The following is a 14,077-nucleotide window of genomic DNA, read 5'->3' on the forward strand; positions in this document are numbered from 1 at the left end:
GATAAGAGGCGGAGCAGAGGTTTGTGGGGAGATAGACAGAAGGATGACCTAATTCTATGTGAGGAACCTGGGGTGGGGATCAGAAATCCGGACAGAGAGACGACACTCAACTTGCTTGCAGGATGCCCAGAGATCAAGGGGAAGACAGGGGAGGTGCATTGGCAGAAACGGGGAGGGGTGGAGAGGCTGGGCCCAGGGCAGGTGCCCCTAGGGGTTCTGGGCAGGCAGGTGGTGAGGGTTCTCCTGATGTCTGGGACTTCATCTTTCTGCAGGAGGTGGGCAGACACCCAGGCACCACGTTTCCACTGCGGTCAGGTCAGCTCACTCTGGCCTCCTGGCGCCGGGGATCCCGAAGGCTGCAGGCCCCGGCAGGAGGGATAGAAGCAGTTCCTGGCCCAGAGCTCGCTGCCCTCTCTCCGGAACTGTTTTTTCTCCGCTGCTCTCTGAAAGCCTTATTGATTGCTCAAAGCGAACTGCCTCAGCCCACGGTTTCCTCAACCCCCGGAGCAGCTTGCATTTCCTCTGACGTGGCCTCTGTCCTCTCCCCTCCCCCAGGAGGCCTGGGGTTTTTACATTTCAAATCCTTGACAGCTGGGTGAACTTCTGCTTCCGCCAGAAGAAGGACCCTTTGCTGTTCACAATGGCCGGCCAGTGGCACCGGGGCTATTTTCTCTCCAGCTGTGAGAGAGGCTTTTTCAAACGGCCGGCCCGGAGAAGCTGCGGTCCAGCTGCGGCACCTCGCCCTCTCGCGGGGCTCTGCATGTTAATCAGCGGCCTCTCACTGCAGCGTTTGTGGGGCGGCGGCAGGTGCGCACCCTCCCCCGGCCGCCCGAGCATCCCCGGGGGCCTTCCGCTTGGGCAGGTGAGCCCAGAAGTGACGTCATCGCAGGTGTGCGCTCCGCGTGCCTGAGCGCGGCCAGGTCCATCTTGGTGCCCTCAGGTATCCCAACCCACGTCTCCGCTCTGATTCAACTCTAAGGTATAGATAGGGCCTCTCACACAGTGCATAAAGCCAGAATCCTGGACACACTGGAGAAATACAGGAGACACTGGGAGGGTGACAAGCGAACCTGGACAAACCCGAGTGGACGCCCTGATTCTGTCTGCTGGCTGGATGACTTCGGGGGGCACCCAGCTTCTCCCCACACACCCACTATGCATTCCCTGCCCAGCGCCTTTGCTCAGCCCAGTCCCTGGTTTGGAAAACTTTCTGCGTCCATACAACTGTCCCTGTTGTATCTCATTCATCTTTAGAATCCTGGCTTACCTGGCTGTGCTTTCCAAACTTTTTCCAAACTTTCTGGGTAGCCATGGTGCTTCCCCAGGATCTTTTGCTTTTCTTTAATATGAATAGCAAGGATTCATAATCATTGAGTTTTTACTAAGTATCAAGTGCCAATGTCTTTCAGGTCCATTCATCTCCTAGTCCTCTCAACACGGGGCTTGGTTCGAATCATGCTTTTACACACAGAACCAAGGCACAGAGACCCACCAGCGTTGGCCGGGCACTGGCAAGGCCACTGTAGGTGCCAGTGGGACAGGTATGGCCCCACTGCATTATCTAGTGCAACTGTCTTTCACGCGGCTGAAGATACCTTCCTCCTAGTCTAGGATCTCCCTGAGGACTGGGTCCTGGTGTCATTCATCTTTGTGTGTTCTGCAGTGCCCACCCTTGTAGACCTGGAAGACTACATGGGACCGAGAAAGAGTGGCACCCACACCACACCCAGAACTATAGTCCAAGCTTCCGTGTCAAGTATCTATGGATGCCACCCAACCATCCAGAAAGAAGCATTTTGGCATCTCCACCCTGAATATTCATTCAAAGGAGTGATGCTGAAGCTGAAGCTGCAATACTTCGGCCGCATGGTGTGAAAGGCCAACTCATTGGAAAAGACCTGATGCTGGGAAAGATTGAAGGCAAAAGGAGAAAGGGGCCACAGAGGATCAGAAGGTTAGACAGCATCACTGACTCAATGGACATGAATTTGAGCAAACTCCAGGATATAGTGAAGGACAAGGAAGCCTGGCATGTTGCAGACCATGGGGTCACAAAGAGATGAACACGGCTGAGTGACTGAGTAACAGCAACAAATATGTGGGTTGGACTGGACAATAAGAAGAAAATGTATTAAAGCCCCTTATCCTTGTACTTGTAAGAAATACAGTTACTCTTAAGTACAAATAAAGTATGTTCTATGCAGAAAAAATTAGAATCTACAAGCTATTAGTACTAGTGAAAGACTTCATATATTGATTCAACAAATATATATTCAGTGTGAGAGTGGTTATAGTGGGTATCCCGGGTACAGCAATGAGTAACACAGAAAGTGCTGCCCTTGTGGGATCAGTCTTTAATTTAAAATATATGTATAATTTGTCTGATGATGATAAATGATCTAGAGAACTATGAAGCACAGCAAATTGAATTATATATTTAAAATAATGTGTGTGATGGATAGAGAAAGCCTCCCATCTAAGTAGTGTCTTGAAGGAAATATGGGAACCAGTGGACACCTGGGGAGGTCCTTCTAGTTTGGGAGGACATGAGTGTGAGTGGCCTGAGGGGTTCAGCATCCCTGGTGTGCCGATCACAGCAAAGAAAATAGTGAAGCCACAGGAACCAATGCAAGTACAACACCTGATGTGGTGGAGGCAATAACACGGGGCCAGATCGCATAATGCCTTGGAGCTCCTTGAAAGGTTTGGCTTTTACTCTGAGTGAGATAGAGATGACCAGAAGGTTTTGAACATTCCACAGTTCATCTTATAGCATTTCCTTGTCTTCTTTACTGAAAACACAGGGTGGTCAGTGCAGAAGCAGGGAACCAGTTAAGAGGTTAGGGGGATCATCTGGGAGAGAAATGTCTGTGGCTTGGACCAGAGGTGATGTTGGAGGTGTGAGATATGATTGGTGTCTGACTTTATTCTGAAGGAAGAGCTGACTGGATTTTCAACAGTTTTGATGCAGTATGTGTGGTTTTAGTTTATAAACTGGAAGAATGGAATTTCCATTTACTAAGATCCCAAATACTGTAGAAAGGAGTAGGTTTGGAGGAGGGGAGCGCTCAGGAACTTGGTTTTGCACATATTAATTTTGGATATTAAAGTAGTCATTTTGGGCCAGGCTTATGCTACAGTAACAAAAACAAATCTCAGTGGCTTAAATTTATGAAATTTAAAGTTTAATTCCCTCTGATACACGTATTTCCCACCCATCGTAGACTGGACGGTTCTCCAGGACAGCTTCTTTCTGTGCCACGGTTTAGTGATAGGACTGCCATTTCTACTCATGATCGTCATGCTCACTGATAAAGGGGAGAGCTGGAGGGCAAAAGTGGGCAGGCTCTTCCCACTGCCGCTGCTTGGGGTGGACGTGGTGGTGGATTGCCCCCGATTCCCTGTGAGGTCTGAGGTCATCATCCCCCTTGATGTTACAGAGCTGGGTACAGATGGATCACCCCAAAGTCCTTCCCAGTGAATTGTCTCCAGGAAAGAGAACCATCTAGCCTAAGGAAATGTCCCCTCCCCAGAGGCAGCCCACTTCCAGTAACAGTTGACATGGCAGAGCAACAACAATGCTCTTACCGCCATTTAGAACAACTCTGGCTGGCCATCCAGCTCTGGGAGCCCTCGTGGAATCAGCTGAGGCTCTGCTGTAATTGAGTCACAGTCAGTTCTCCACTGCTCCCAGTTCTTCTCTCACTCCCTTACAGGTGAGTCTCTGTAGGCTTGACCCCAGTAACCTCCTGCCTCAGACCTCTGCGACTCCATTTCCTAGGGAAACCTAAGACATGTCTGGAGAAGGAAATGGCAACCCGCTCCAGTATGCTTGCCTGGGAAATCCCATGGACAAAGGAGCCTGGCGGGCTACAGTCCATGGGGTCACAGAGTCAGACATGACTGAGCGACTAACGCTTACTAAGACATGTGGCATATTTCTTATTTTCTCGCCAAGAAGTAGTCATGTTCTCCCACCTCACTGAAAGTGTTAATGAGTAATACAGTGTGTGCCTGGAAGAGGGGCACATTGGTGAGCAGTTACAATGTCCATGAAATGTCCCTTTCGAGTGTAGAACTTAGGGCCTATGTCTAGACTGGAGATAGTAATCTTGGGTGATATTTAAAGGCTAAAACCAGGTGACTGCTGCTGCTGCTACTGCTAAGTCACTTCAGTCGTGTCCTACTCTGTGCGACCCCATAGACAGCAGCCCACCAGGCTCCCCCGTCCCTGGGATTCTCCAGGCAAGAACAATGGAGTGGGTTGCCATTTCCTGCTCCAATGCATGAAAGTGAAAGTGAAGTCGCTCAGTCATGTCCGACTCTTAGCGACCCCATGGACTGCAGCCTACCAGGCTCCTCTGTCCATGGGATTTTCCAGGCAAGAAAACCAGGTGACAGCCCCTAATAATTGAAGGTGGATAGAGCTCACTCAGTTTGAGAACTGAGCTCTGGGTACGTGATCATTCAGAAATCTAAGAGCTGAGAAAGAACCAGGAAAGGAGACTGAAGATATGTATAGTCTATGCCTAGCAACTACTCAGAAATTCTCACCCTTGTACATAAGAAAACACGTATGTAAATAGACATTGCAGCACTTTTGTTTCTTTCTTTTTAAATACAGAATAATGGAACAACCAAATATCTATCAACACAAGGAAGAGAAATCATGGCAAAAAATCAGAAGGCAGTATAGAATTTAGCAGTTAGAATAGATGGCATTGAGTTGCATGCATTAATATGAATAAATCTCCAAAAGCAGAACATTGAACAAGAACAGCAGTTTTCACCATCATACATGTAGCATGATATCATTTATATGAAGTTTAAAAACATTTGCAACAATTCCATCTATTGCTTTTGGAGGCACATCTGCATACAAACAGTATGACACTCATGGAACGCTGTGCATTCCGTCCGGGGGGGTGGAGTGGGAGGAAGTTTGCACACTCATATGCGTATGTTCTCCTCTGCTATTATTGGAATCCCTGAAATGTTTTACATAAAAAGATGCCTTCCCATCTTGCTGTTCTAAAGCACATAAAATTTTAATAAAATCAGCTCTTTTAGGTGACTTAGGTAGCAGCAGATTGTAAAATCATGGATAAGCGAGACCTTCGATTCGCTTGGAGATTACCGAAGCATTCTCATGACAACAGTAATGGTTTTAATAATACCATGCCATTGTTTAGCCTTCATGGTGATTGAAACGGTGATAAGCTTGCATACACATTATTTTACTTCATCCTCACACTGACCCTGGACTAGTAATGATTATTACCTTATGTTGCAGATGAGGAAACTGATGAATAAACCCCGTATCTGACAGTGGTACAACCAGATCTAAAAGGCATCCTCTCATTTGCAATACTCCACCCATCTCTCTGCTCCATGTGCATCTCCATTATCCTCCATCACGTGGAAGTGAGCTTGGAGGAGCCTTAGGAACAGCTCTGGTCCTCCTTCTCTCTTGCCTCAAGGACCAAATCCTGGAGTGGCAGCACACCCATCACCAAGTCTTCTTTCCCAAGTTCCAGGGAGCAATGAACCCTTTTCAATCTTCTGCATCCATTCTGCATATTTCTTGGCAACAGAGGGAGTCTCCACTCCCATGTTTCCCCTTCTGGAGAAATTAATTCAATTGAACTGAACTTAAGATTGCAGATAGGGGTGATCTCGGAGAACTTGGCTTCATCCCTCTCAATTGACTCATCGAAAAGAAAGGCCAAAGAAGTGAAGGGGCTTCCTCACTACAAACAACTTCCTTCGTTACTGGAACTCAGGGGTTCTCCATGCCGTCTGCACAGTGAAATGGCCCGGGGAAGTTAAACAATTCTGCATCCTGGCCTCAGAGCCAAGCCGTCTGATTCAGTTGGTCTGGGGTGGGACTTGGTGTTGGCCGTTGCTTGGCTTCCCCAGGTATTTCTAATGTGAAGCCATGCTTGAGAACCTCTGCCTTTATGCTTCCTTCTCCCAGCACTCTCTCATACAGATCCTGGATGCAGCGACCAGGGAGCAGGGGTCGGGGCCATGCTTCTCATTTCGCTGATAAGAAAGGGACAAACACTATTTGAGTTGTATTTGGTCTTCAGATACTTTCTGAAGTTCATGTGTACACGTGTGCTAAGTCGCTTCAGTCGTGTCTGACTCTTTGCAACCACATAGACTGTTTCCTGCCAGGCCTCTCTGTTCATAGGATTCCCTGGGCAAGAATACTGGAGTGGGTTACCATGTCCTCCTCCAGGGGATCTTCCTGACCCAGGGATCGAACCCGTGTCTCTTATGTCTCCTGTACTGACAGGTGGGTTCTTTCCCACTACCACCACCTGGGAAGCCCCTTCTGAGGTTCACATGAGATTCTATTACATACAGGTCTTCTGTGATGCTAGTGGGTTGGCCAAGAAATTTGTTTGAGTTTTTCTGTGACATCTTATGGAAAAACCCAAAAGAATTTTTTTGGCCAACTCACTAGTTTTTATTTAGCGCATTTTTAGGTGGTAAAGAAAACAATAAAGCACTGCTCTTAGTAGCTACAAATGGAATGCATTTGAGAGTAATGGCAATTCAGAATATCCAGATTTGGATTTAGCTCTGTTTCAGAAATCAGTAGAAGCCTGAGCCCAGTTACCACATATCTGTAGTTTTAAAGGCAGGGCCATCAAACTTTCTCTGTAAAGGAGATGTAGTAAATATTTTATTTACGTCTGCAGGCCATGCAGTTTCTTGTATCTGCTCAACTCTGCCTTTGCAGCACGAAAACATAGATGAAGACATAAAAACGGGTGTGGTTGTGTTCCAACAAATCTTTATTTAACAAAACCCTTTAGGGGCTGAATTTGGCCCCCTCCATAGTTTGTCAGCCTCTCAAGTGTCAGTCTGAATTAGATACTGTTTAATAATGATCTACCTCATACAAAATGTAATTAAAATGTGTCTCGTGTAATGGTGGGTTTCTGAAATTAAGAAAATGTTTCCAATGTTGTTTTAACATTTTACTCATTTATCCAGAAGACCCTAATAAAGAGAACAGTGTTTATTACAGAGCCGTTTTGCGCCTTTATATCCTTTTAGCACCTCATACCTTTAGGGCCCTTTAGAAATATTTCTATTTTTCATCTTCATAAGAAATTAAAAAAAAAAAAAGAGAGCAGAAGTAGGTTGCTAAACTCCAGAAGCAGTCAAATAACTACTTGGAAAATGGAAAGGCAGTGAACAGTCATTTCATGATTTCAGTTTTATGTTTGCTTCATTACAGAACATACATAAAACTTTCAGTCCAGTTGCATCACCTGCATCGTAGTTCTCAGTTTCAGCCCAAACCACTGCCGCTTATGAAAGTTTGGCCTTGCTTGATTTAGGTCTTTGAACAAACCTAGAAAAAGTAGTTGCTAGAATGAAAAGAATTCTTGGTGTGTTTTGAGTTTTGCTGTAAGTGGTTGGAAGGAAGGAAAATGCCTTGCCTTGCTAGTCCCTCAGCTTCAGAATGACTGTCTGAATTCTAACAGCATCTCTTGGCTCCCCAGTGCCAAAAAGAATAGGATAAGGTGCTCTGGGGACCCTGCTATGGCTTTCCCTGCAATCCAGCAGTGAGTAAAGTGACTACTCACTTTACACCAACAGAGAGCCACCATCCAAAGGTAAGGGAGTGAATGAAGCCAGACTGCCTAGGTGGAGTTGGCCGAAAGCACTCCACATGAAACACGATGTTCAAGGCTTGGAAGGAATTGCTCCAAACATGTGGCCTGGATTTGGGGTTTTCAGGGAGCCAAGCACTCATTCAACCCACATAAGCTAACAGCAGATCAGAAACTCAGGCTGCAACAGAATCAGATGGAATTTGTGAACAAAAAGTCAGGTAAGGCCTTGCCTGTCTGGAGTCCAGCCCAAACTTCTGGATGGCTCTCCTGAGCCAGAGGGTGGATCTTTGCAGGAAACTCTCAGCTTGGCTTCACGTCTTGCCTTGTTTCCTTATCATCACTGCTTTTTTATGTTGTGGCAATTTCCACTTAGCCAGTGTTCTCTTCTGGCTCTTTCAACAAATAGAAGTTGAGAGATACTTATTTCTAGACAAGAATTGCTTTTGTAAATTAAATCTTTTCTTCCATCCCCATGGTATTAACTGCTGGAAGTGTAAAATTAGATAAAGTAAAGCTATAATTTGGTGCTTAGTGTAACATGCAAGCCATGGGATCTAGAGTTATACAGACCCAGGTTGTAATCTAGTTTTTTGGCTTACTAAAGATATGACTTTTAGAAATTAGCTCACTGAGCTTTGGTTTCCTCATCTAAAATATGGGAATATCAGCACATAGCTCATAAGATTCCTGTGCAGCAGTTAAGCAATATGGGTAAGATTCTTATGTCCTAGCATATAGGAGTTGTTCAGCAAATGCAGACATGGTGATGATGGTGGTGACTCTGACAGTGACATCTCTAGAGGTGGGGTCATCCTGTTTAGCATAAATGCACAATGATAAAGAAAGGATAGGTTGGTAAAGACAGACAGTAATTTCTGAGTCTCTTTTTCATCAATTGGCTTCAGAACGTGGTTTAGGAAGATTTTCCAGAATCATAGATACAAGCATGTTCAAAGTAAAGGATAACAAAAAGCCCACCTTACCGCTAAATATGGGCTCCCCAGGCATCTCAGTGGTAAAGAATCTACCTGCAATGCAGGAAACATGGGTTCAACCCCTGGGTCGGGAAGATCCCCTGGAGAAGGAAATGGCAACCCACCCCAGTATTCTTGCCTAGAGAAGTCCATGGACAGAGGAGCCTAGTGGGCAATTGTTTATGGGGTCACAAAGAGTCGGACACGACTTAGCGACTAACGAACAACGACAGAAACTGCTTTGCGTAGCTCTAGTGATTCTCCACTTCTTCCTGCTTTCAAAGTCATGGATCATCAAGAATCAAAGGCCAAACCAGTTTATTAAACACTCTGGCAGCAAGAGTAAGAGACTTGATTATTTGCTTGTTGTCTTAGTCCCAGGAGCCCAGTTGGCCGGCCAGGAGCTCTTGGTTGCAGCATTGCTTTTAAAGTCCTATGACTGGTTCAACCAGCAGCTCCAAAAAGACTAAGATTGACTGTAGTGTGAAATATCCACTTCCTGTGAACCGTATATTGTCATGTCTGCACTTCAGTTTTGCTGAGTGCTAAAAGAACTGTGTTGGTACTTAAAGGAAATATCCTCTGATTCATGGCAGTAGAAAAGATTATGTAATTAACGGTGTTTTCCAGCAAGAAAATGTATTTATTTATTTTTTCCTTAAATATTATTGCTGAGATTCTGCTCTGTGCCAGCTACTGTGGTTGGCATGGCAAATAGGTAGAAATACCATTTTGCACACTTGAACTTAACGAATAAGAAATGTCCTTGGCCCATTGTTTCAGGAGTTGGCTTTCAATACAGGATAGATCATTTAGTGTTAGAAAGAGCCCTTGCCCTAGAAGTTTTTGATTTTCTATGTGCTGTCACCTACCCATCTTGGCACAAAACAGCAGGCAAACGAAAGAGGAGGACTATTCTGAAGGTAAAGGGAAGAATATACAGGTAGGACTATGACTGGGAACACACTGTGCAAATCTTGATATTAGAAGAAGAACTGGCACAGGACGGGTATACATGTCGTAACACTCATTTTGTGTCTTCTCCCTGGAATAATCGCTCTCCTGGACAAGAGATTATTTGCACAGCCACTGGTGAGGAGAGGGCTGGGAAATGGATTGCCATGGAGGTTTCATGACATTTCCTCTCATCAAACTTTCAACCCAGCTCATCATGGTTCAGCAGCATCAATGGGATTATTGATTTGCAGAAAGTGAGAAAAGTTTTCTCAATAGACAATGATAAACAAAGGAGATTGTTACAATAAGGATAATTCTGGAGTCCCACATCAGATATAATTTCACCAAAGAGAATGAAAGAGAGTTTTGAGAGAGAGAAAGTGTATGTGTGTGTGTGTGTGTGTGCGCGCGCCCGCATGCACATGCCATTATGCTGTGGTCAGGCAGCTGTTTTTCCTATTTTTTTTAATTAACAATTTTAGAAACATTTCACACTCATGGTTTGTTTTTACATCCTCTGGTTCTCTTTTCTTTTTTTAATCACTAAAGTCTCTGCCTGTGTGTACTCCACAAACACATACACTTACGTATTTTCAAAGCCCCAGAACACAATATTTTTTTCATCACCCTCTAACTCTAACTTAAAGTAACATAGCATTGCCATCTCCTCTTATTTCAAATAATATTCCTCCATGAATCAGCACTGAAAACTGTCTTCCAGGTTTGTGATCTTGCTGATCATACCATGACGTGCTTATACGAAAACTTGTAATGAAGACATTCTATGTAAAGATTACTACGGTGTTCAATAAGTCCAGTGATCTCGAATACATGTGATGAAGCTGAGTTTCCAAGACTTTAAGTAACTCTATTAGTCCCATGATTGGTATATGTCTTGTTCAACTAAATAGATTTTTCTTTCAGAGTTAAATATTTAGCAGAATGAAATGAGGACCAGAAAACAGATCACATCAATTTTATTTTGTTCTCTCTTTAACTTTCATTTTTAAGTTTTAAATGTTGAAAGGGCTAAGTGGAGCATTCCTTCCACCTCTGCCGTCAATATTTCTCCTTTGTGGTACAACTATGCACTTTGACTTCATTTCTTTTGAGCAGGGTGAGATAGTTATATAATAAGAAAACCTAATATGTAAAAAAGGCTAAAGATCTGATAGAAGCTTATTTCTTGCCCAGATAAAAGATAAATCGGGTATTTCTATTCAGTGTTACAATTAGAGTTGCAAAGGTCCAGGCTTTCCCCCTTGGGGTTCCATCCGCCACAATACACTTTGTGTTGTTTTTTTATGGGTCAAACTTAGAAATTGTATAATGGTATACACAGCTATTCTACCCATGCTTTATTGGCTGGAACTCAGTTACACAGGCACAGCCTAACTGCAAGGGATCCTGGTAAATGTAGTCAGATTATATATATGTGTATGTGTGCATGTATGTGTGGAAATGGAATCATAGTCCACGCATACTTTCCTGCAAAGTTCCTTTTACCATATTAGATCATTATTTGTATTGGGTGCAAAAAGTTCCAATGAAAGAATGTTCTGTGTTTTATTTAACTAGTCAAAATGATTGAATCCAGCTTTCGAAACCCTGTAAAATCTTACTTCACTCTTTGCGATGACATGTCTTAAATATTTGAATTTTGTGGATAATTGAGACTTTATCTTCCTAAGCATCATTTTCATCAAAATTTGAAGCAACTTTTACATGAAGCTCTTTCTAGGTGTACTACGCAGGTGGATGCCTTACTAGAAATCATTGCTGAACATAACGGATCGATTTTCTTAGGACTGTGGCCGGGACAGTGGGGCTTCCCAAGCCCTGAGTTGGTTTCTGTATTTCCTGGTCTTCTTGACCAGCTAGCTCTTGTCTCTGGGCTGTGGGTATAAACCATACCAGCTAACTTTGAACCAGAAATAAAAGACTGGCCATGAACTTCAAGCTGTTCTGCCCAACAAGGTGACCAAGCAGGCCTCATATCAAAGTGGTGGACGCACTAGAACAAAGCAACAAGAACTGTTGAGTTACTACATGGAGAATAATTACCCTAGAGAATTGCCAAATTTAGAGTAGAATTTTCGTGACTGAGGAATGTAGGCCTTCATTGCTTTAACTTCTTAAGAGACAGGAGCACATTCTATCCTGACTACTGAAATGTTCATTCAATAGTATTTAACATGTTAATTATATTATTTTACTGTATGAATTAATACTAGTTTATATTTCTGTAGGGGACTTAAAAGTTTCATCAGGTTTTCCTAATTGTTAACTTATATAATCTGTGAGTGGGTTTGTATGTGAGTTAGTTGCTCAGTTGTGTCCAATGCCTTTTGAGCCCATGGACTGTAGCCCACCAGGCTCCTCTGTCCATGGGATTCTCCAGGAAAGAAACTGGAGTGAGTTGCTATGCCCTCCTCCAGGAGATCTTCCCCACCCAGGGATCAAACCTGGGTCTCCTGCACTGTAAGCATATTCTTTACTATAATTGTTATATATATAAGCCACTCTCTTTTTGTCTTTTATATTAAAAAGACCCAGCCAGTCAATCCTAAAGGAAATCAGTCCTGAATATTCATTGGAAGGCCTGATGCTGAAGCTGAAGCTCTAATACTTTGGCCACCTGATGCAAAGAACCGACTCATTGGAGAAGACCTTGATGCTGGGAAAGATTGAAGGTGGGAGGAGAAGGGGACGACAGAGGATGAGATGGTTGGATGGCATCACCGACGCAATGGACATGAGTTTGAGTAGGCTCTAGGAGTTGGTGATGGACAGGGAAGCCTGGCGTGCTGAAATTGATGAGGTTGCAAAGAGTCAGACACAACTGAGTGACTGAACTGAACTGCAGCCACTCTACTATTTACCGAGCATTTATGAGTTAATACTGTTTACTTTTAAGCTCCTATGTCTTCTTTTCATGGGATGTTTGTGTTTGCTGATATCCTTTCTACCCTATGGCTGCTTTTCAAACTGTCTTATGTGATTTTAGTAGGCGACTCTTAAATATATCTTCATTTATAAAGGAAAAGTGAACTGTCTCAGAATGAGAACCTGAGAACCCACTTCTGAGCCAGCTATTTACTTGCACACATAGACGGAGCACTTTTCATTTTCCGTCGTAAACATTCTTTGCATTGAATGGTAGTTCATGTCTGTCTAGCTTTAAGAGTGGTTTTGTTGCAATCCTTGGCTTCTCTAGGTTTTATTTGACTTAATCTCTTTCCTTGCTTCCTACCTACACGTTCCTCAGGTGTGATGACAAGCAGGAAATTGAAGTTCCAACAGGGAGGTAAGTGAGCTGAGATGGAGAGAACTGTACCCTGGTCTTGGTGATAACTGTGTCCAGTGCAACAGAAGGCAGGTCATGGTCTAGAGTCCATGTTTTTCCTCAGTGAAATGACAGGACTGGGTTAATTACCAAGAAGATTTTCTGTATACCAAATTATCTGTTTCTAATTAATATGAGCAGTCTCCGGAGACTGAAAAGCTGTTTAGATTGTGTAATTGAGGAGCAAAAAAGTAATGGTGGATGGACTGTCAGTGTGTACAGTGAGCCAGTTCACATGTCACCCACTTAAGTACAGCCTCTTGGAAGATTCTCAGTACTTCCATTTCATACGTGGGAAACTGAGGTTCAGACGGAAGAGCAGCATGTTCAGGGTCAGGTGGACTGAAGGATGAATCTAAGCATGTGTGATTCCAGAGCTTTAATCCTTAACTCTTAAACTCCATTGTAAGTGAAGGGAACAGTGGCTACATATGCCTCCCGGAAATTAATGAACCTCTTGTTGTCTAGCTGCTCAGTCGTGTCTGCTCTTTGACACTCTATTAACTATAGCCTGCCAGGCTCCTCTGTCCATTAGATTTCCCAGGAGAGAATACTGGAGTGGGTTGCCATTTCCTTCTCCAAGGGATTCTTCCGACCCAGGGATTGAACCTGGGTCTCCTGCACTGCAGGCAGGTTCTTTATTGCTGAGTCACCACAAAGCCCAATAGGTGCTGTAATTCTCCTCAAAATCCAGGCTTACATGGAACCTCTTTTTCACAGATGCTGGTGCTCTGTCCTTACACGCACTGTCAAGTACAGCAGTGACCACTGTGGCTGCCAGCTGACTTACCATTCTCCTGAAGATTCAGTGGAGACAAGGTGATCCCACAGCCACTGAGAGCTCCTTATCCAGGGCACCTCAGGCCTCATGAGCTTCATGGCCACGTTGGTCTGCATGAATCCCGTGGTCCCCAGTGGCTGATGGGGGTCACGTTGAGGTGGGCCCAGGTGCATACCATGCACACACAGGTCTATGCACAGCCTTGAAACACTGTGTGTGCGAAGCCCCAGGTGTATAAGTGGGCTTCTAGCAAATCTGCCCACCTTTGCCGCAAAGGACACCCTAGCTTTGTTATCTTGGTGGGAAAGTATGCCCTTTGCTCTGGAAGCAGACATTAATGCCCAGGACTGCTGTGTACGTGTTCTTGGAAACAGTTTGAGAT

The 14,077-nt window shown here is 44.3% G+C and overlaps 1 protein-coding gene across 2 annotated transcripts; it reads left to right on the forward strand.

Moving 5' to 3' along the window:
* The first annotated feature begins 219 nt into the window (after positions 1 to 219).
* LOC145544421 (uncharacterized) lies at positions 220 to 2,210 on the forward strand. 2 transcript variants are annotated; one of them, XM_081587331.1, is made up of 3 exons: positions 220 to 807; positions 1,410 to 1,541; positions 1,664 to 2,210. In XM_081587331.1, exons 1-3 carry the CDS (start codon positions 641 to 643, stop codon positions 1,812 to 1,814), a joined length of 450 nt encoding a protein of 149 aa, XP_081443457.1. In that variant the 5' UTR covers positions 220 to 640; the 3' UTR covers positions 1,815 to 2,210. The 2 variants fall into 2 exon arrangements, 1 of the variants encoding a protein (XP_081443457.1); XR_014081413.1 differs by lacking the exon at positions 1,410 to 1,541 and having other exon boundaries at positions 220 to 940.
* The last annotated feature ends 11,867 nt before the right edge of the window (positions 2,211 to 14,077 follow it).

The sequence above is a fragment of the Giraffa tippelskirchi genome, chromosome 4 (genome assembly GCF_054371585.1).
Source record: "Giraffa tippelskirchi isolate mGirTip1 chromosome 4, T2T-mGirTip1v1.2.pri, whole genome shotgun sequence".
NCBI classification, from domain to species: domain Eukaryota; kingdom Metazoa; phylum Chordata; class Mammalia; order Artiodactyla; family Giraffidae; genus Giraffa; species Giraffa tippelskirchi.

What these genes read in the sequence shown, in the direction of transcription:
- LOC145544421 (XM_081587331.1), top strand. Translation starts at nt 641, where the DNA reads ATGGCCGGCCAGTGGCACCGGGGCTATTTTCTCTCCAGCTGTGAGAGA. An exon ending in CGTTTGTGGGGCGGCGGCAG is followed by an intron (nt 808 to 1,409) that starts GTGCGCACCCTC and finishes AATGTCTTTCAG; the next exon opens with GTCCATTCATCTCCTAGTCC. An exon ending in TGTAGGTGCCAGTGGGACAG is followed by an intron (nt 1,542 to 1,663) that starts GTATGGCCCCAC and finishes TGTGTTCTGCAG; the next exon opens with TGCCCACCCTTGTAGACCTG.